General features: G+C 46.9%; 1 protein-coding gene across 2 annotated transcripts in view; it reads right to left on the bottom strand.

The window, feature by feature from the left end:
* NINJ1 (ninjurin 1) overlaps positions 1-21,253 on the bottom strand; it is a 107,597-nt gene that overhangs the window by 55,051 nt on the left and 31,293 nt on the right. The window contains exon 2 of one of the 2 annotated variants that reach the window (XM_089681840.1): positions 5,900-6,034. The exons of the other annotated variant lie outside the window; for it this stretch is intronic. Within the exon in view, the coding sequence (XP_089537966.1) occupies positions 5,900-6,034 (135 nt within the window). The remainder of the gene's footprint in view (positions 1-5,899; positions 6,035-21,253) is intronic. 2 annotated transcript variants of the gene reach the window in all.

Here is a 21,253-nt window from a genome sequence, read left to right as displayed (position 1 = left end):
TCTATTGAACCAAAAACGCAGCGGTTTATGTTTAAAGAAGTCCTTGACCCTTTCCAAAAATGCAGCAAAAAAGCATATATGTGAACGTGCCCCATAGGAAACCATGTTAAACTGACAGTAGTGCGTTTTTGCAAAAAGTACTAAAAAACACATAGGCGTGAACCAGGCCTCAATGGGTATTTGATTCGTTTTTTTTGTTTTTGATTGACCAACTATGCACCAAAAATGCGGCAAGCAGGATTTTTAACACCACGAGGGAAGTGCAACAGACCAGTGTAAAGACATACATTGAATTTAAAGGGATGCGTTTTTCTTCAGCTTTTCTTGCATTTTTTTTTTTTAACGCAAAACCACTTCAAAAACTGCTCCATGTGAAAGCAGCCTATGGTCCGAAAAGGTGCTGAAAATAAATTACCATAATATTTATTTAAATTCATGATATTAATTAAAAAGTAAAATATAATACAATTATATATATATATATATATATATAAAAAATACTTTGAAAAAAAAACAAAAAGTCCATTTTGGTTTTCAGCCAAATGCACACTAAATTTTCGGTTTCGGATCAGAATTTTCATTTCGGTGCACCACTACTTTGTGTATTTCTTCCAGATCAATACAGCTTGTTAGGGCTTGTTTACATTTGTGTTCGCCCTCTGAAGAGAGCGATTTGCAGTGGATCACTCTTCAGAGGGAGTCTAACAGGCAGTGAGACTATTGGGGAGACGTGTACTGCATGAGGTTGCAGCATTTACTTGAATGGGTCACATTTGGAGGCCAGTACTGCTCGCTAAATGTGATGGAGGAATAATTGTTATCGCCATGCCACAATGCAACACATTATGACTGTAGAATATGTATACCTCAGTATGGCTGCCTTTGCAGCTTGGGGGGGAGGCAATTGGGGTGCAGTAAAAGCACAGCACAACTGTCTGTTTTTACCACTTCCCCAACCACAAGTGTAAACAAGGCCCTAGTCTGTTTGCTTTGATGATAGCAGACCTTCCCCGAATTTAAGCTGGCCATAGATGGATCAAAATTCAACTAGGTTCTGCTGAACCGACTGAATTTTGATCAATCTATGGGCAGGTTGGTTGTATAGTACAACCAACCTGTCTGGGATTTTTTCGTGTGATGATTACTGCTGGCTATAGCCGCCAGCAGTGATCATTGAATTCCATTGGGGATGACTGCCAGCGCTCCCTGCTGGCACAACACAATAGCGCAGCGGGAGGGATTTCCCCCATCAATACTGACTGTGTTGATGGAGGAATCTAACACTTTTCTTTCCTTCCACCCATGGTTGAAGGAAAGAAAATTACATAATGTATGGCCATCTTTAGAGCTAGTGAAGCTCAGCCTAATTGAGGAATGTCTGTATTATAATAATAATAACTAGAAAATTTACAATTTCTGGGGAAATTGTGTGAAGTGTTCTTGCATCCAACCGTAACCAAGTGATTGATGAAATGTAAGCAGTGCACATGGCAAGCCTGATAGAGTGAGAAATGCATTTCAGCTTGTATTTTGCAGCTCACAGTTAGCCTCGCTGACTCAGCTGCCTGAAGAAACATGAAACAGACCTACATTTTGATGTATAGTATGTCTCTGAAATATTAAAAATGAAGGCACAGTCGTAGTTTAAAAATGTCCCTTAAAATTTCAGGTGGCTGTGAGTGAAGTTTCAATGAAAGTCAATGGGAGGGGTGAGTTGCAAACAAATGGTCATATTGTGAAAATTATCAGGACTATGGCTTAGCCGTGAACATTTTTAGTGACAGCAGGGTTAGCTGAATGTTTTGATATAAGATTTGTGTAGGTGGTCTTGAAAATGACAGAGTGATGGCAGTTTACAAATCATGTCCTGATTTTTCCTTCCACACTCTAGCTTTGTCAGTTCCAAATCTAGTTGCTCCATTCATTCCTATGGGAAAATTTCACCACAAAAACCGTGATATTTAGTGAACGATTCGGCGAAACGTTCCACAAAGTAATAGCACACCAATCGGGAACAATCCACACGTTTCGGTATATTACTTGTCTATGTCGTGTAAAAACTGTGGGAGGAGTTAGCGTGGCAAATTTGGCAATAATAAGAATAAGAATATATTTGTGAGATAACAATAAGTGTTCCTGTAAGAACACTTAATGATAATAATCCGAATAATAATGGAAATAATAGTATTAGAAATGGAAATAATATATATTTTTTATTTGTTTTATTTTTGTATTTATTCCTTCAGTGTTACCTATAATGCTACCACCTCCCCCTCTCTCCCCATCTCTGTTGGGGCCCCCCAAGGCTCTGTCCTCGGGCCCCTTCTCTTCTCCATCTACACCTCCTCCCTTGGCAAACTGATACATTCCCAGGGCTTCAACTATCACCTCTATGCCGATGACACACAAATTTACCTCTCTACCCCCCACCTCACCCCCTCAGTCTCCGCCCACATCGCCCACCTCCTGAACGACGTATCAGACTGGATGTCGCTCCATTTCCTCAAGTTAAACCTGTCCAAAACCGAGATCCTGGATTTCCCCCCCCCCATCCTCTCCATCACGACTAACAACGCCACCATCACTCCCACCCCACAAGTCAAAGTCCTGGGTGCCACCCTGGACTCAAACCTTTCCTTCCAACCTCATGTCCAATCACTATCATGTCATGCAGGCTCCACCTCCAAAACATCTCCAAGATACGTACGTTCCTCACCCCAGACACTACTAAACAACTCATACACTCCCTCATCATCTCACGCCTGGACTACTGCAACTCCCTCCTCACCGGCCTACCCAAACACATGCTATCCCCACTCCAGTCTATCCTGAACTCAGTGGCCAGACTCATCCACCTCACCAACCGCTCCACATCCGCCTCCCCCCTCTGCCAATCCCTCCACTGGCTCCACCCCCCTCTGCCAATCCCTCCACTGGTTCCACCCCCCTCTGCCAATCCCTCCACTGGCTCCACCCCCCTCTGCCAATCCCTTCATTGGCTCCCGATTGCCCAACGCATTAAATTCAAACTAGTAACTCTGACCTACAAAGCCATTCACAACGCCGCCGCAAACTACCTAACCGACCTGATACTCAAATACCACCCTACCCGTGCCCTCCGCTCCTAACAGGACCTCCTACTCTCCAGCTCCCTGGTCTCCTCCTCCCACGCCCGACTGCAGGACTTCTCCAGGACTTCCCCCATCCTCTGAAACTCACTACCCCAATCGATCAGACTATCACCTACTCTCCTCACCTTCAGGCGCACCCTGAAAACCCATTTCTTCAGGGAAGCCAACCCCACCCTCACCTAACAACTGACCTCCTCCACTCCTCCTACCACTCCATCCCCCACAACCACTTCCTCTTGTACCACTATCCCCTCCCTCCTAGATTGTAAGCTCCAAGGAGCAGGGCCCTCGAACTCCTCGTGTATTGTATTGTTTCTGTCTTGTCTCATGTTCTGTCCCCTCGCTAATGTACAGCGCTGAGCAAACCCTTTGGTGCTAGATAAATACTGTATAATAATAATAATAATTTGTAGGTGAGAAGCAAATACAATAAAACGTAGATTTCTCATACATTTTAACCAATGACGGTACAATAAATCCCCCCTCCGGCCCCCCTCCAGTCTTGCACAGTTGTACCGACTCCTCTCCTGTAGTAAAATGGCTTACTCTGATTTCACTGCACACTGTGAGCTTCTCACAATGTGCATTAGAAGCTACAGCAAGTCAGATAGAGCTCCGTCTGCTTTCCTGGCTGGAGGACGTCCAGCATCATTTATCACTTTCCTCCTCAGTCTGACTGTCCTTGGCCCCGCTCCTTTCATTCACTGGATTTCAGTTCCACCAATCGTGGAGGCTCAGCATCACATGAGGGCGGCACCTAGGTCAGCATGTATGCAAATGTTGCCTTCCTAGAAACGCCTACTCTTCCAGACTGATGGCCACCACTCAGGGGATTGCGATGATTTCTTGCATAACTCCTCCCACAAGCTATCCCATTGCTTACATCGGGGCTCTTCAGAGGAGTATTGAGGCAGGGTGCTGTGATGTTTTCAGGAAGCTCTGTAAAGCACCCAGCTGGTTCCTTCCACCAGCCATGATCTGTCTGCATTGCAGAGAGAAGCAAAGGGACCCAGGACGGACCAAACTAGGTCTAAAAAAGGCATGTAATAAAAAACTAAAATGTTTTATTTCAAAAATGTTGATGGCCTGTCATTGAGGGGGGAAGGAATAGCCAAGGAAGGCAACATATATGCAGATGAATCTTCCATTTTCTGTAGACTGATGGGTCCGGCTATCTTCCTGAAGGACAAACATGAGGCAGAACAAAGCCAAACGAAGTGCAAGAACCTCCAACAACAAATCAGATTTCACGGCAATGGAGAGAAGTCAGAAGAATGGAGAAATGGTTTCCAGGGGTTACGACACATCTCAGCGAATAGAAGAGAGAACACAGCTAAGAATACAGACAAAACCAAAGTATACCAAAAACCAATATATACCCCGAATACAGCTCCTCATATATGACCCCCAACACAGAACAAGCAGTGTCACCAATATGAACCCCCAACCCCCCTCTGTGTACAATACACCAAGTCATCAATCAGGGGACATTGGGGGAGATTTACTAAAACTGGAGCACTCAGGATCTGGTGCAGCTGTGCATGGCAGCCAATCAGCTTCTAACCTCAGCTTGTCCAATGAAGCGTTGACAATACAACGTGGAAGCTGATTGGCTGCCGTGCACGGCTGCACCAGATTCTGCACTCTCCGGTTTTATTAAATCTCCCCGATGGTGTCACTAGGAACACAATGAAGGATGAAGATGTGATGGACTCTCAGACTTTGTATCCTTGTTTATTGTACACAGAGCTGCCACAGCTGATCATATGTCCAGGAAAGGGCCAATCAGAGCAGCCTTTTACCATGTGGTCAGCTGTGTTCAATCACAGCTGATCAGTGTAAATCAGAAATGCTGTATATCGGCGGTCCTCTCCTCCCGCTCACAGCACATGAGGAGAGGAGAGCTGGGAAGCGGCATTTCTCAGAGGGGACAAATACACTGATCATCAAAGCACTAATTATCAGTGTAGCCCCATCAGTGCTTTGTATGGGTGCCCATCAGTGATGGCTATTAGTACCCATCAGTGCTAGTGGTCAGTGCCCATCAGTACAGGCTATCATTGCTTATCAGTGCTAGCTATCAGTGCCCATCAGTGGAGAAGCGTCATCAGTGCCTCATCAATATCCATCATTGATGACTATCAGTGCTCATCAGTGCTGGCTGTCAGTGCCATCAATCAATGCCCATCAGTGCCGCCTCATCAGCGCACATCAGTGAAGGAGAAAAATCACCTATTTACAAAACTTTATAACAGAAACTAAAAAAAATTTTTTTTTTCAAAATGTTTGGTCTTTCATCGTTTGTTTAGCAAAAAATACCCCCCCCCCCCCCCAGTGCTGATTAAATACCAACAAAATAAATCTCTATTTGTCTAAAAAAAAAAGATATAAATTTAGTTTGGATGCAATGTTGCATGACCGTGCGATTGTTATTCAAAATGTGACAGCGCTGAAATCTGGCCTGGGCAGGAAGGGGGTAAAAGTGCCCGGTAGGCAAGTGGTTGATGTCACTTTAAAGCGGAATTTCCCCTTTTTGGTGGAGTTGCGCTTTAGTAAAAGGTCTGCATGCTGCATTATTTCCTCTATAACTCGCTGGCTTTAGATCTGTAAGTGTATGGTAATCCTTCCCTTCCTAACGAAACCGTTTATACAAAAAGAGCAGCAGAGGAGGCGGGGCTATAAAGAGAACCTGTTACAAAGTGACAGCTTTTCCCTTTCCCTGAATACTTGAGGCAGAATGAAGCAGAAGACTGAAATCAGGGACTTACATCTCCTCCGCTGTCCTTCATCCCGATGATGTCTGGGTGCGGAGCCAAAGTAACTACGGCGCCCGCAGGTAAGTGCACCCCAGTACTGGCGGGCACGCTGGACGAGATGACGGCGACTGGAGAGGCATCAGCAACCTGGAGGAGAACAACGTGTCGGGATTTCCAGGAGGACAGCAACAGCACACACAACTTACACTGCAATCTGTCATTTTATAACGGCTTCCGCTCTTGTTCTGTCCTCCCATTCTTGGCGCACAGCGCCGCCATCGCTTCTGAGCTGTGACCATTGGACGCAGCGCATCACCGATCAGGGGAAGGAGCCAATGACGCTGACTCTTTACCATGTGATCAGCTGTGTCCATTCACAGTTACAGTGCTGAGGAAGGGAAAGGCGATACTTGGCTTTCCTGTGACAGGGGACATATACACTGGTAATCAGGGCAATGATCATCAGTACAGACCTATCATTGCAGTATATCAGTGCCCTTCAGTGAAGCCCCATCAGTGACAATCAGTGCAGCCCCATGAGTGCAGCATATCAGTGCCATCTTATCAGGGCAGCCTCATTAGTGCAGCCCATCAGTGCATCCTCATCAGTGCAATCTATCAGTGCACATTGGTAACAAAGAAAAATTAACTATGTGCAAAATTGTATAACAGAACAAAGAAAACGGTTTGGTTTTTTTCCCCAATCTTTTTTCGTTTGTTTAGCACAAAAAGAAAACAACCCAGTGGGGGCTCATTGGTGGATGTGAGGAGGGAAGTCTCATTGATGGAGGTGGGGAGGGAAGTCTGGCCTGTGTAGCCAAATCCAAAAACTGACAGGTGGACCTGATTGGAACGGTTATGTGAAAGGGGCCAGAACCAATCACATGGGCAAAAACCACCACAAATTCTATCTATTCCTATTGGTTCCCTCTGATGCTCCTCCATCTCCCAGCCTGAGCTCTGCTGTACAGGAGATTATGAGGTGTTCACACAAGGATCAATGCAAGTACTTACACTGATATCATTTTACAAATACACGTAATAATTGTGATGAATACAGAGCTGCATTCATTGATGTTCTTTTCATACCTGGAATCCAGCTACAAAGGAGAATCTATAATGTGTATTTCATCCTGAGCTCTAGGTGACAGAGTGCATGTATGTATTACATGTGCTGTAGACTGGGGGCTAGCGTGGTTGACAGCACGCTCCTCTATTCCCCCCCCCCTACCGCTGTCTGACCGTGATGTTTTGAAGAAGAATGGATGAGAGTTGATGGATGGCGCTGATTTCAGCACCAGGCGCATGCCCAAGACCGATGCCATCCTACATACATGGGGGGGGGGAGACATATCATAGCAGAGGGGGTAGAAGATAGTCAGATCACCGTGAGCTCCACAATACAAATGCAGTGCAGAGGGTGTATGAACACCGTACACCCCCCCCCAGGTCCCTCTGTACTTACTTCTGGTGATCCTGAGTTGTCAGGGTTTCTTCAGCAGGTCCAGTGGTCAGGGAATTTGAAATATCCGCTCTTTTCTGTGCAGCGCTCACAAGACGGACCAGATAGATTCCCTGTGACAGCGCCGAGCAATCAGAATCCATCTGCTCCATCCAGGAACTGCTGCCCAGAGAATCCCTGGACTACTGGGTCACCTGTGGGAGCCCTGACAGCTCCCACCCCAAAGGTAAGTACAGCAGGTATCGGGGGATGGGAGGGGGGGTTGTACACCTTTAAATTTATCCTTTAAAGTTGAACTAACATTTGATAAACATTTACTGGACGTACACTATCCGGTGGCACTCTCATCCTTGTACACTTTTCTGGGGACCCTCAGGGATACCCCACATTAGAGCTGCCTCTCTTCATCAAATCTGTTTTCTCATTTGGGATCCAGGCCTCCTAACACGCTATTAGTAATACAGGGGGGGGGTATAGCGATGATGGGGGGGTATAGCGGTGATGGGGGGGTATAGCGATGATGATGGGGGGGTATAGCGATGATGGGGGGGTATAGCGATGATGGGGGGGTATAGCGATGATGGTTAATGATAACAATAAGTATGACTATCAGAGGAGTTATGACGATGTATCACTATAACATTATATATGATTACACAACTTATTACCGATAATAATAATGGGTGCTGACCCCCCCCCCAGTGTCTCCATTCCCGCAGCACTTCCCCTTCCCCGCCACCCCGGGGCGCAGATTCTCCAACTTCCCCCCCCCAGATACCATGAAAACACCAGTCGCTTCCTGCCTGGTCTCCATGGTGATGGGTCTTCCAGGAGGAAATCCATGGTGATGGGACACTACAGGAGGAGCTGAGTGTTGCTGCCCTCTAGCGGCTCCTGTGTGCATTACATCAGGGAAATGTCAGCACAGAGAATGGCCAGGAGATTTCTGTCATCCAAATACACAGAACAGCTTTATTGTATTATAATTATTGGGATTATTAATATTGCACCCATTATTGTTTATATTACAATTAATATCAATCATTAGAATCCTATTAATACAGTAAAATAAATAAAATGACATTATAATAACACTGTATGAAGATAAACAGAGGTGTCTATATTATAAATACAGGGAAATGTTATCAATGTTATATAATAGGATCCAATCCAGATCTGCTCTACATCCCAACATCCAATCCAAAGCCACCTGGGCTGGATCCCAGATGAGCCAATCAGAATAAAGCAGGCTGAACAGAGGCTGCTGATTGGTCACACATAAACACCCCAGATGAGCCAATCAGAGTAAAGCAGGGTGAACAGAGGCTGCTGATTGGTCACATATAAACTCCGCCCCCTCACTGTGGTCACATGACCTCCCTCACTGTGACTTTGCACTGTGCACAGGCTGAGTCCTCAGTTGCTGTTTTCTCTCACCAGAGACAGCTGCTTCCTTACACAGCTCCTGTGACTGATTGCTTTGTATCTCATTGCACTCAATCTACAGCGATTGGAATCGACTTTCCATTTATATCCAGCGATCCACAGTGATCAGTAACTGCTGATTTCTGTATTTCTAAAAAAAAAAAAAAAAATGTGCAGAATCTTTGTTATTGTTATTCTGTTGCTCCCTTGGGGAGTACACAGGAAGGACATCAAAGACTCCACAAAGACCGGCACGGAAAAGGACAATGATATGAAGATTATGGAGGAACACCGATATTTCGTCAAAGACTCCCCAGATATTCGCATGGAGGGGGGGAGCATGAAGACTACGCCGGGACAGGAAGGGATATCATGACCAGTGCAGGAAACAATCAGAGAAATGAAAAATGAGCCCCCAGAACCCATCAACTGGTTTTCACTTCTGGCCAAGAGTTTATACTGGTTTAATGGAATGCTACTCGCATGTCTTCTTATTGTGAAGTACATCCTGCACAGAAATAATCTGGCCAGAATAGTAAGAACATTTTTTTTGCTCTCGGAACTGATTGAGACTTTTTTTCAAGCACTCGATATCTGGTACTACAGGAGGCCAGCCTTAGAGAACAAAGCCCTAGCCATGCTTAAAAAGGCCTGTGATTGGTACCAATGGATGGTTGCTGGGCTCCAGTCAGTCTGGTCCAATGGGTGGGGAGCCTTAGAGAGCACAGTCCACTTCATGCTTATAAATGCCGGTGATTGGTACCAATGGATGGTTGCTGGGCTCCAGTCAGTCTGCTCCAAGGTGTGGGCAGCCTTAGAGAGCACAGTCCACTTCATGCTTATAAATGCAGGTGATTGGTACCAATGGATGGTTGCTGGGCTCCAGTCAGTCTGGTCCAATGGGTGGGAGGCCTTAGAGAGTACAGTCCAATTCATGCCTATAAATGCCGGTGATTGGTACCAATGGATGGTTGCTGGGCTCCAGTCCGTCTGGTCCAAGGGGTGGGAGGCCTTAGACAATACAGTCCCACCCATGCTTATAAATATTGTCGTAGAGCACCAGTCAGAATGCTTGCTGGGAATTGTCATCATGCTGCTGGTACTACTAATATATTTCAAGTCATTCTATCGATTGTTCCCACCAACGAGTAGCATCATCATCCCACCAAGGAGTGACATCATTCTACCAGAAAGTGCTGATACTATCTTATCGACGAGTGACATCATTCTGTCAGCTAGTGATGACACCATCCCACTGACAAGTGACATCATTCTACCAGCAAGTGTGGAGATCATCCCGAATGTCATCATTCCAACAAGCAAAAATGCAGACACCACTAGGGACGAGACTGACCTTCCCATTCCCAGTGTTACACCTCCCAGGGATGACATGCGTGCTCACCTACGGGATTTATGCCGGCCAATGAAGAGGCGCAGGCCAACCACAGAGTTCAGGCATGGCAAAATGTTCTCATCAATGAGTGATGACATCCCACAGGGCGATGATGCCGTCCCATCAACAAATCTGGACCTAACTGAATTATTTTATCTACTACTCGATTTCTTGTTTTTCTTCATGGTGCTGTTAATGGTCATATGTATGGTGTGTGTCATGCCGCTGGTAGTACTCTACATATTTTTCAGGCCATTCATCAAATTGTTCCAACGAATGAGTAGAAACACCATCCCACCACACACTGAAAATGCAGATGATGCTATGGACGAGAGTGACTTTCCCGATCCCAGCGTCGCACCTCCCAGGGATGACATGCGTGCTCACCTACGGGATTTATGCCGGCCAATGAAGAGGCGCAGGCCAACCACAGAGTTCAGCCATGGCAAAATGTTCTCATCAACGAGTGATGTCATCCCACAGGGTGATGATACCGTCCCATCAATGAGTGACATCATCCCACAGGGTGATGATGCCATCCCATCGAGTGACATCATCCCACAGGGTGATGATGCCGTCCCATCAATGAGTGATGTCATTCCACAGGGTGATGATACCATCCCATCAATGAGTGACATCATCCCACAGGGTGATGATGCCATCCCATCAACGAGTGACATCATCCCACAGGGTGATGATGCCGTCCCATCAATGAGTGATGTCATTCCACAGGGTGATGATGCCGTCCCATCAATGAGTGATGTCATTCCACAGGGTGATGATGCCGTCCCATCAACGCATGACATCATTCCTAAGAGATATTCTACCATGTCATCAATCAGTGACATCATCCAACCACCAAGCGATGACATTAGTTCTGGGACTGACCAACCAACTGGCCATCCCAGCGGCGCATCTCCTAGTGATAGCACCCGCTTTAATCTACACAATTTATTCCAGCGAAAGAAGAAGCACAAGCGACCTAAGGTGAAAAATTACAAAAATCCCACCTCATTCCAGGTCGGCGTCTTCTTGTGCGGGAAACATCCAATTATTTGTCCAGCAGACTGTTTCATCTTCGACTGTGTCATCTCCTAAATATCGCAGCCGTATTCACCTATTGTCAGGGGTCGGGTGTTCTGCCGCGATACGCCGGGTGGCGCATGCACAGAACACCGACACGCTCTAGCCAGCGGGCCCTGGGCGATCGTGGCAGCGGTAACGGCCGCGTATGCGCACTCCCGATCGCGGACAGGCGCCTGGCACCAATGACAGCGCAGGGCGTGCTATTTAAACAGGACAGGAGGTATGTGTAATTGCCGTTTAGTCTTATTGTCCTGTTCCTGTCATCTGATTTGTGAAGTTTGCTGTTGCCGGCTTCTGCTTGATCCTGACCCTGCTGATTGTCTCCTGCTTGACCCCTGGCTTGACCTGACCATTCTCTGCCTGCTCTTCCGGTACCTCGTTGCCCACACGTTGCTGAACCCAGCTCGTGACCCTGACCATTCTCTGCCTGCTCCTCCGGTACCTCGCTGCCCGCACGTTATTGGCGCAGCTCGTGACCCTGACCATTCTCTGCCTGCTCCTCTGGTACCTCGCTGCCCGCACGTTGCTGAACCCGGCTCGTGACCCTGACCATTCTCTGCCTGCTCCTCTGGTACCTCGCTGCCCGCACGTTGCTGAACCCGGCTCGTGACCCTGACCATTCTCTGCCTGCTCCTCTGGTACCTCGCTGCCCGCCTGTTGCTGAACCCGGCTCATGACCCTGACCATTCTCTGCCTGCTCCTCTGGTACCTCGCTGCCCGCACGTCGCTGACCCGGCCTGACTGACTACGCCTTACGTTACGCTGACTGTCCATCCATCCCGCATGGATCAGTCCCTGCTGCCAGGCCTACCAGCCTCTTCACGACAGGCTCTATTTCCCGCAACACCTCTGACGGTACTCTCTACCACTGCCGGACGTACTCAGGGGTCGCACCCTGGTCTCGGTCTGCTCCAAGTCCATCCCCACCATCAGGGGCCCTGGTGCATAAGCAGATTGGGACTTAGACCCTGCGTGCTGAGGAACCCCGCACTGTGGGCCGCTAGAGATACCGTCAGGCGGTGTCTGACACCTATAGAATGTACTGCGGCTAAAGAAGAAGCGCGGGCCAACCGAAGAGGCCGGCCAGAAGACTCAGAGAGAACATTGGATACACAGATATGATGGGGGAGAGGTGACACCCCAATATAGAGAGAACATTGTATATACAGATATGATGGGGGAGGGGTGACACCCCAATATAGAGAGAACATTGTATATACAGACATGATGGGGGAGGGGTGACACCCCAATATAGAGAGAACATTGTATATACAGATATGATGAGGGAGGGGGGACACCCCAATATAGAGAGAACATTGTATATATGTCTTCTGATGGTGAACGTCTCTTTGGTGCCTTCAGCCAGGTGCGATGTAACACACACGTCTTCCCACAATTCTCATGCGTCTTGCCATGCGACAATTGCAGCAACATCACACTGCATTCGGGGCACCATGTTGATGGTGAACGTCTCTTTGGTGCCTCTTGAGACATCTCCATAAAGGACTTCACTGGCAGGAAGGGTTCTCATTGGCCCCAGCAGAAAAGGAAGACTTTGAAGACTCCTCCTGCCTCTGAAGCCAATCAGAGTTCCTTTCTTTTCTCCCAAGCTTCATCCTCCAAGACCAGACCTAAGCCAGGAGCCCAGTTCAGTCACAAGCCTGGGGCCCCTAATCCCCAAACCTGCAGAAAAGTCCTATTAAACCTCCTGAAGGGATTTCCCTACTTTCTAAAGTGGGGTGACGTCTGTTGGCCTTTGGAGTCACCTGGTCAGCAGACATCTCAGAAGCTCAGGTAAGAGACGTGGTGTCCAGGGGCTACAGGCTAGAGTTCATCTCCCTGCCCCCACCCCGCTTCGTGTTGTCCAACCTGCCGATGTCCCCGCAGGGACTAGCGGTCCTCCATGCTGCTCCTGCAGATCTGCTGACCCAAGGAGATCTCCCCATTGTACCAACAGCAGAATAGTTCCTGGGTTTTTAGGCCACATTCACAGGGGACATACCAATCTGTACCGCCGTGGGGGGCCGTGTTTATTTGCAGGGGATGTACCGGTGTTCATGCATCCCTGTGCAGGCAGTTCCATTGATGTCAGTTGGGACGTAGTGGTAACATGGACACAGATGCTGATCCCAATCTGACATCCGTATGGATGCATGGCCCTGAACGCAAACTATCTATGTTCAGAGCTGTTCACCCGCACAGATGTTTGATTGGGAGCAGTGAAACGTACAGGATTCGCAGCGTTTCCCGCACCGCATTGGTGTGAACCCGAGCACAAGGAGAACATAGGCTGCATTCACTCGGGGGATTAGGGGCATACAGAGGATTCCTGCGGATGGGATCAATGTGAATAGTGGGGGGTGGGAAGTCTGTACAAAGCAATGACAGGCTGAGCCGCGACCATTCCCATGTATCCGCACATCCACCGGTCATCTACGGTTAGGGCCAGGATCGCTCATCCTTCCCTGACCACAGATGATCGATGGATGTGCGGATACATGGGAATGGTCGCGGCTCAGCCTGTCATTGCTTTGTACAGACTTCCCATCCCCCACTGTTCACAGTGATCCCAGCCCCAGGAATCCCCTGTATGCCCCCTAATCCCCCCAGTGAATGCAGCCTATGTCCTCCTTGAGGCTTTAGAACAAGGAAACGGTTGGAGTAAAAACCCGGAAACCTTTCTGCTGTTGGTACAATGGGGAGATCTCCTTGGGTCAGCAGATCTGCAGGAGCAGCATGGAGGACTGCTAGTCCCTGCGGGGACACCGGCAGGTTGGACAACACAAAGCGGGGTGGGGGCAGGGAGATGAACTCTAGCCTGTAGCCTCTGGACACCACGTCTCTTACCTGAGCTTCTGAGATGTCTGCTGACCAGGTGACCCCAATGGTCAACAGACGTCCCCCCACTTTAGGAAATGGGGGCTTCCCTTCAGGAGGTTTTATGGGACTTTTCTGAAGGTTTGCGGATTAGGGGCCCCAGGCTTGTAACTGAACTGGGCCCCTGGCTTAGGTCTGGTCTTGAAGGATGAAGCTTGGGAGAAAAGAAAGGAACTCTGATTGGCTTCAGAAGTGGGAGGAGTCTTTCCAGCTTGAGGCCTTTTCTGCTGGGACCAATGAGAACCCTTCCTGCCAGTGAAGTCCTTTATGGAGATGTCTCAAGAGGCACCAAAGAGACGTTCACCATCAACATGGCGCCCCGAATGCAGTGTGATGTTGCTGCAATTGTCGCATGGCAAGACGCATGAGAATTGTGGGAAGACGTGTGTGTTACATCGCACCTGGCTGAAGGCACCAAAGAGATGTTCACCATCAGAAGACATATGGCTTAGCCGTGGACATTTTTAGTGCTAGCAGGGTTAGCTGAACGTTTTGATATAAGATTTGTGTAGGTGGGCTTGAAAATGACAGAGTGATGGCAGTTTACAAATCATGTTCTGATTTTTCCTTCCACACTCTAGCTTTGTCAGTTCTCACTCTAGTTGCTCCATTCATTCCTATGGGAAAATTTCACCACAAAAACCACAATATTTCGTGAACCATTCGGCGAAACGTTCCACAAAGTAATAGCAATCCGATCGGGAACAATCCGCACGTTTTGATATATTACCGTATTTTTCGCTCCATAAGACGCACTTTTTTCCCCCCAAAAAAGGGGGGAAAATGTCAGTGCGTCTTATGGAGCGAATATAAAGCGGCCGGTCCGGTATTTCTGCCGCCACCATGTCAGAATACCAGGGCCGGCCGCTCAGTTGTTCTCTCCTGCAGGGCCTTACCTGTTCCTCGCTCCAGCGCTGCACAGTCTTCCCGCGCTGGCTTTGTTGACAGCCGGGTGCCCACTGCGCATGTGTTGCGCTTTGTGAATGGTCCGGTGTCTTCTGGGACACATGACAGGTCCCAGAAGGCGCCGGGCCATTCACAAAGCGCAGCGCTTCTCGCACATGCGCAGTGGGCACCCGGCTGTCACAGAAGCCGGCGCGGGAAGAAGAGAGAAGGACAACTCCGCGGAAGTGGGAGCGGGTACCTGTCAAATTCAGGTACCCGCTCCCCCTCCCTCCCCAAAGGTCAGCAGTCTCTGGTCATCTCCTTTACTGTCTGCAGTCTCTGGTCATCCCCTGCACTGTCTGCAGTCTCTGGTCATCTGTACTGTGTCCCTGGTATTTTCCCTGTACTATGTCCGCAGTCTCTGGTCATCTCTTGTACTGTGTCCGCAGTCTCTGGTCATCTCCTGTACTGTGTCCGCAGTCTCTGGTCATCTCCTGTACTGTGTCCGCAGTCTCTGGTCATCTCCTGTACTGTGTCCGCAGTCTCTGGTCATCTCCTGTACTGTGTCCGCAGTCTCTGGTCATCCCCTGTACTGTGTCCGCAGTCTCTGGTCATCCCCTGTACTGTGTCCGCAGTCTCTGGTCATCCCCTGTAGTATGTCTGCAGTCTCTGGTCATCCCCTGTACTGTGTCCGCAGTCTCTGGTCATCCCCTGTAGTATGTCCGCAGTCTCTGGTCATCTCCTGTACTGTGTCCGCAGTCTCTGGTCATCTCCTGTACTGTGTCCGCAGTCTCTGGTCATCTCCTGTACTGTGTCCGCAGTCTCTGGTCATCTCCTGTACTGTGTCCGCAGTCTCTGGTCATCTTCTGTACTGTGTCCGCAGTCTCTGGTCATCTCCTGTACTGTGTCCGCAGTCTCTGGTCATCTCCTGTACTGTGTCCGCAGTCTCTGGTCATCTCCTGTACTGTGTCCTCAGTCTCTGGTCATCCCCTGTACTGTGTCCTCAGTCTCTGGTCATCTCCTGTAGTATGTCCGCAGTCTCTGGTCATCTCCTGTACTGTGTCCGCAGTCTCTGGTCATCTCCTGTACTGTGTCCGCAGTCTCTGGTCATCTCCTGTACTGTGTCCGCAGTCTCTGGTCATCTCCTGTACTATGTCCGCAGTCTCTGGCCATATCCTGTACTATGTCCGCAGTCTCTGGTCATCTCCTGTACTATGTCCGCAGTCTCTGGTCATCCCCTGTACTGTGTCCTCAGTCTCTGGTCATCTCCTGTACTGTGTCCGCAGTCTCTGGTCATCTCCCGTGCTATGTCTGCAGTCCATTGGTTCAGAATTTTTTTTCCCCTGTTTTTCGCCTCTAAAACCTAGGTGCGTCTTATGGTCAGGTGCATCTTATGGAGCGAAAAATACGGTACTTGTCTTTTGTAGTGTAAAAACTGTGGGAGGAGTTAGCGTGTCAAATTTGGCTATAATAAGAATAAAAATAAGAATAAGAATATATTTGTGAGATAACAATAAGTGTTCTTTGCAAGAACACTTACCGTAATAATAATTAGTGGTGCAACGAAATGAAAATTCTGGTGCCGAAGCCAAAAATTCAAAATGCACTTGGCCAGAAACCAAAACTGAAATGCGCAGCTTTTAAAAATGAATATATATTTTTTGGAAAAAGTACACTTTGATTAAAAAAAAAACAAAAAAAAAAACAATATATACCCTACTTTTTTGTAAAATATGAAAGAGGATGTTACAGCGAGTAAATATCTACCCAACATGTCACGCTTTAAAAACACTCGTGAAACTGCGATACTTAAAAATCTCCATGGGTGATGCTGTAAAAATTTCTATAGGTTACCAGTGTAAAGTTACAGAGGAGGTCTAGTGCGAGAATTATTGCTCTCGCTCCAACGTTCGTGGCCAGACCTTACTTTTGTGTGGTTTGAACACCGTTTACATATGTGGGCATGGCCTACGTATGCGTTCACCACTATGTGCAAGCACGGGGGGACGGGCACTTTAAACTTTTTTTAAAAAAATGTATTTAATGTTTTGTTTGTTTGTTTTTTTGAACTGTCCCTTTAAAAAAATTGTAATCACTTTTATTCTTATCACAAGAAATGTATGCATCCCTTGTGATAGAAATAATTAGTGACAGGTCCTCTTTATGGAAAGATATGGGGTTAATAAGACCCCACATCTCTCCTCTGCAATGTAAAGCATTGGATCAAAAAAAAAAAAGCATTGATCTAGTGCTTTTAAAAAAAAATGTCTGGAACTGGAAGTGACATCACTTCGGTCCTCCAAGGGCATAGAGATGAGTGGAGGCCATCTTTCCTTCACTCATCTCTATGCCCAAAGCAAGGATTGTTTGATGGTTTCTCAGGAAAGGCTGAGAACTATCAAGCAGCGGCCGGTGGCTGAGGGGCGCACCTGTATCGGTGCTTTTTTCATTTCGGCCGACTGCCTTAAGGGGTGTTTTCGGCCGAAACGTTTTGGCCACCAAAATTTCAGTGCATCCCTAACAATAATATTAGAGTGTATGGGGCGATCAAAGGGTTAACTGTGTGCTGTTTTGCTGTGTGCGTTTTACTAGGGAGACATGCTGTTTTGTATCTCTCTGCCGTGCAGAGAAGTACACAGCAGCATGTTACTGCTGGCAGAAGAGAGACCTGTGTTGTTTACACACAGGTCTCTCCCCTGTCACTGTTCTTCGGTGATCACCGGGTGCCAGCGGGGAATCTCCACCCGGGACCTGGTGATCGATATTTGTAGCCACCAATGGCGCTCCCCCTACCCAGAAATGCAAAATCACACATATATAAATATATATATATACACACACACACACACGTGATTTTGAGCAGCCCTGTTGCCCTGTAGCAGTAGTTTTAGAAGCGGTTAATGTGTGACTCTAGAAATATGTAGATCTGTGTTTCTCGGACAATAAATTTTACAATTGTAGGTGATGACATATCAGTACATCAGTTTTGGATCTATTTTGTTTTTGGAATGGATTGGAAATTAAAATTTCCTGTGCTTCAGAGAGGAAGCACTAAGGCCTGAAAGGAATGGATTGGAAATCTCAGGACTTTCATGTCAAACACAGCAAATCTCATTCATTGTTTATATTCTAAAGCCTGTCATGTTTGTGTACTGTAAGTGGTCCAAAATTCCACAGGAAACGTAAAAATACTCCTATATATTTATGCAGCTTGGACTTTGCTTTGTGTATCCTATGATTAAAAAGGCACACATTCATATTGTAAAGCGCTGTGCAAACTGTATAAATCTATACAATATCTAAACTATATAAAATCCTGAATATTAATATTAAAGTGATATTAAACCCAAAACCAAACATTTATTATATTGCAGCTTTCCAATTCTTAAATGTAATGGCTACATTCATTTTCATTTTTAGGCTTTTCTCTTTCTATTTCCATCTGGTGATCCAGCCAGTAAGTCTATTGTTTTTCAACAAGTTCTTCAGCAGAATGTATCATTTAACGATATGAGACAAATCATTTAAACCTGGCAGGGGTGCTTACAATGATCAGCTTTATTTATGTAAAACCTTTATCCCAAAAAGGAAAAAAAAAAACAGTTTGCTGTAACTGATTATAAAGTATTAGCTGGGTTCAACTTCAATTCATTAGTGTATCTAAATCTGCTAGTACAGCTAACACTTCCCTTCGCCCAGACTGACAATGCTGCTGTCCAAATGTGCCACCAGTGCTCCTTCATCCAGAATACAAGAGTTGTGTTAATGGCCAGATCACCAGGTAAGAAGAGAGAGAAAAACACCTAAAGGCCCTCTGATCCCTCCTGTATTAAACTGTATTGTCTGCCCTTATACTGTAAAACGATGCGTAAACTGCTGGCGCTATATTATTATTATTATACAGTATTTATAAAGTGCCAATAGTTCACTCAGCGCTGTACATTACAAAGGGGGACAGAACATGTGACAGAACAATACCAATACAATGCAAAACATGAGGGGATTGAGGGCCCTGCTCTTATATAAATAATTATTTAAAAAAGAAAACTAATGCAGCCACCACATCCAATGATCTAACATCCTGAATTCAAGTGGTTATTACAATTTCATGGCTGCAACTGGTATCATTTTTGTATAGCCAGCGATCAGCTGTTCAGTAAAAGTGATCTGAGCAGCTTCACAGCCACCCAATCACTCTTACTGTAGTGTAGTGTTTCATTCCCCAATCCCCTCTGTAACTGATAAATCTGGAAGCCTCAATTATTTAATTTCTAGATTGTAAGCTCCAAGGAGCAGGGCCCTCGAGCCCCTCGTGTATCGCACTGTATTGTTATTGTACTGTCTCATGTATTGTCCCCCATTGTAATGTACAGCACTGAGCAAACTGTTAGCGCTATATAAATACTGTATAATAATAATAATAATAATTTAGTTACTCCCAGTTTCAGGGCTTTCCTGTGCTTGATTAGCTGCAGTAAAGAGTAAACCGCCACAAGAAAAAAACAAAATTGGGCCCCTGGGCAGGTTTAAGTCACAATGTACCAATATGCACCACATCCTAGCACATTATGTCAGATTTACCTGCACACAGAGCCCTCCAGCGCAGCGCTGTCATGGCTACCCGGCACTTCCACCTTCACCCGGTCTTCCTTCTGGGTTTGTGGACTCCGGCTCTTTGGGTGGCCGGGAATGCCATGACGTCACTCCTATGCATGCGTGCGGGAGCCACGGCCATGGCACGGCGCCCTGAATTCTACTGCATACTGTATGCTCTAAATGAAGAGTGCCACTTCACAAGCTTGGGTGATGTCATCAGCTATTGCCAATGTGAATATCTGCTAAACAGTACACATTTAGGAGATATTCACTGCACCTACAGATAAGCCTGATTGTAAGCTTACCTGTAGGTACGACTTACAAAGAGTCTACTATTGCTTTAACGATCTATTGCTCACTTTAGGTGAGACAACAGAGTAATACTTACCTTAAAGTGGTTGTAAATGCTTACATACACCCAGTGAAGTATCTGGCCTCAGGTGACACACAGAGATGAAGCAAATCCTTCTACATAAGTTGTACCTGTCTATCTATAGTCTTCACTTCTCTACATCTGTTCAAAGTGATGAATTGTAAAGCTTGTCTGAGAGTTCAGAAAAAAGAGGGCGGAGAGCTGAAATTACACTCTGCACAGCTCAGTGAGGAGAGTTATGAGAGCTGATTGGAGGGAAGGGACACACCCTCCTCCCTTCACACAGCTCACAGGAATGGAGCTGAGACTGTCAATCTGATGGAGGTCCCTCCCCTGTCACCATATTTCTCTTGGTGTCAGGAAAACTTGTCAGAAGCGATTTATGATGATAGCAGAGGAATTAAGCAGCAGACAGAAATGACCCTTACCCCCGGTTCACATATATGCGGCTGTGCGGGCTGCGTTTTGCATAAGCACAAGAGCCCATTCATTTGAATGGACTCCCATGCCCCCTGACACGCAGGGAAGAAGTCCCTGCACTTCTTTGGAAAACGCAGCCCACATGGGAACCTTGGTTCCCAGTACGGTTGTGTTTTCCAGTGCGGGCCGCGTGCCATTAGAACTAGTGGCACCCACCTGCAAATCCGCATTCCTCTGTGTGGGTGGTGCGGCTGCACAGATTTTCGTGCGGATCCACAGCGGCATCACCCGCACAGATGTGAACCTAAGGTTAGTGTTCTGGACTGAGACAAGTACACACTATAGAGCAGAGGTGTCAAACTGGAGGCCCTACATCTGTTGCAAAACTACAAGTCCCATCATGCCCCGCCTTTGGGAGTCATGCTTGTAACTGTCAATCTTGCAATGCCTCATCCTTGTAGTTTGGGAACAGCTGGAGGGCCACCAGTTTGACACCCGTACTATAGATGGCTATGCTTAGTTCGTATTTCATGTCTGAGCTTTAAAGCCACTTTAAGCCGTGTTCCCAAAACAGCATACAATCTGGTCCTCCCCTCCTGAGTCCTGGATTGTTGGCAGGCACTTCTACATCATCACATACAATACTAGACCAGCATTACCAGTTGGTCCTGCATTGTATGTCAGTGAAAAAGACGGTCATGCAACCTGTCAGGGACTGGCAAGAAGAGCTGCTTTGGGGGACTGGTTGTCACAGAAGGATCGCAAGGCCCTTGAATTAGGTGGTATTATTATTATTATACAGTATTTATAAAGCGCCGATAGTTCGCTCAGCGCTGTACATTACAAAGG

This window comes from Staurois parvus, unplaced genomic scaffold, assembly GCF_062004578.1.
Source record: "Staurois parvus isolate SC_StPar_1 unplaced genomic scaffold, SC_StPar_1.0 ptg000282l, whole genome shotgun sequence".
NCBI lineage: Eukaryota > Metazoa > Chordata > Amphibia > Anura > Ranidae > Staurois > Staurois parvus.
Note: the sequence above shows the minus strand (reverse complement) of the source record. Positions and strands in the feature narration are given on the sequence as shown.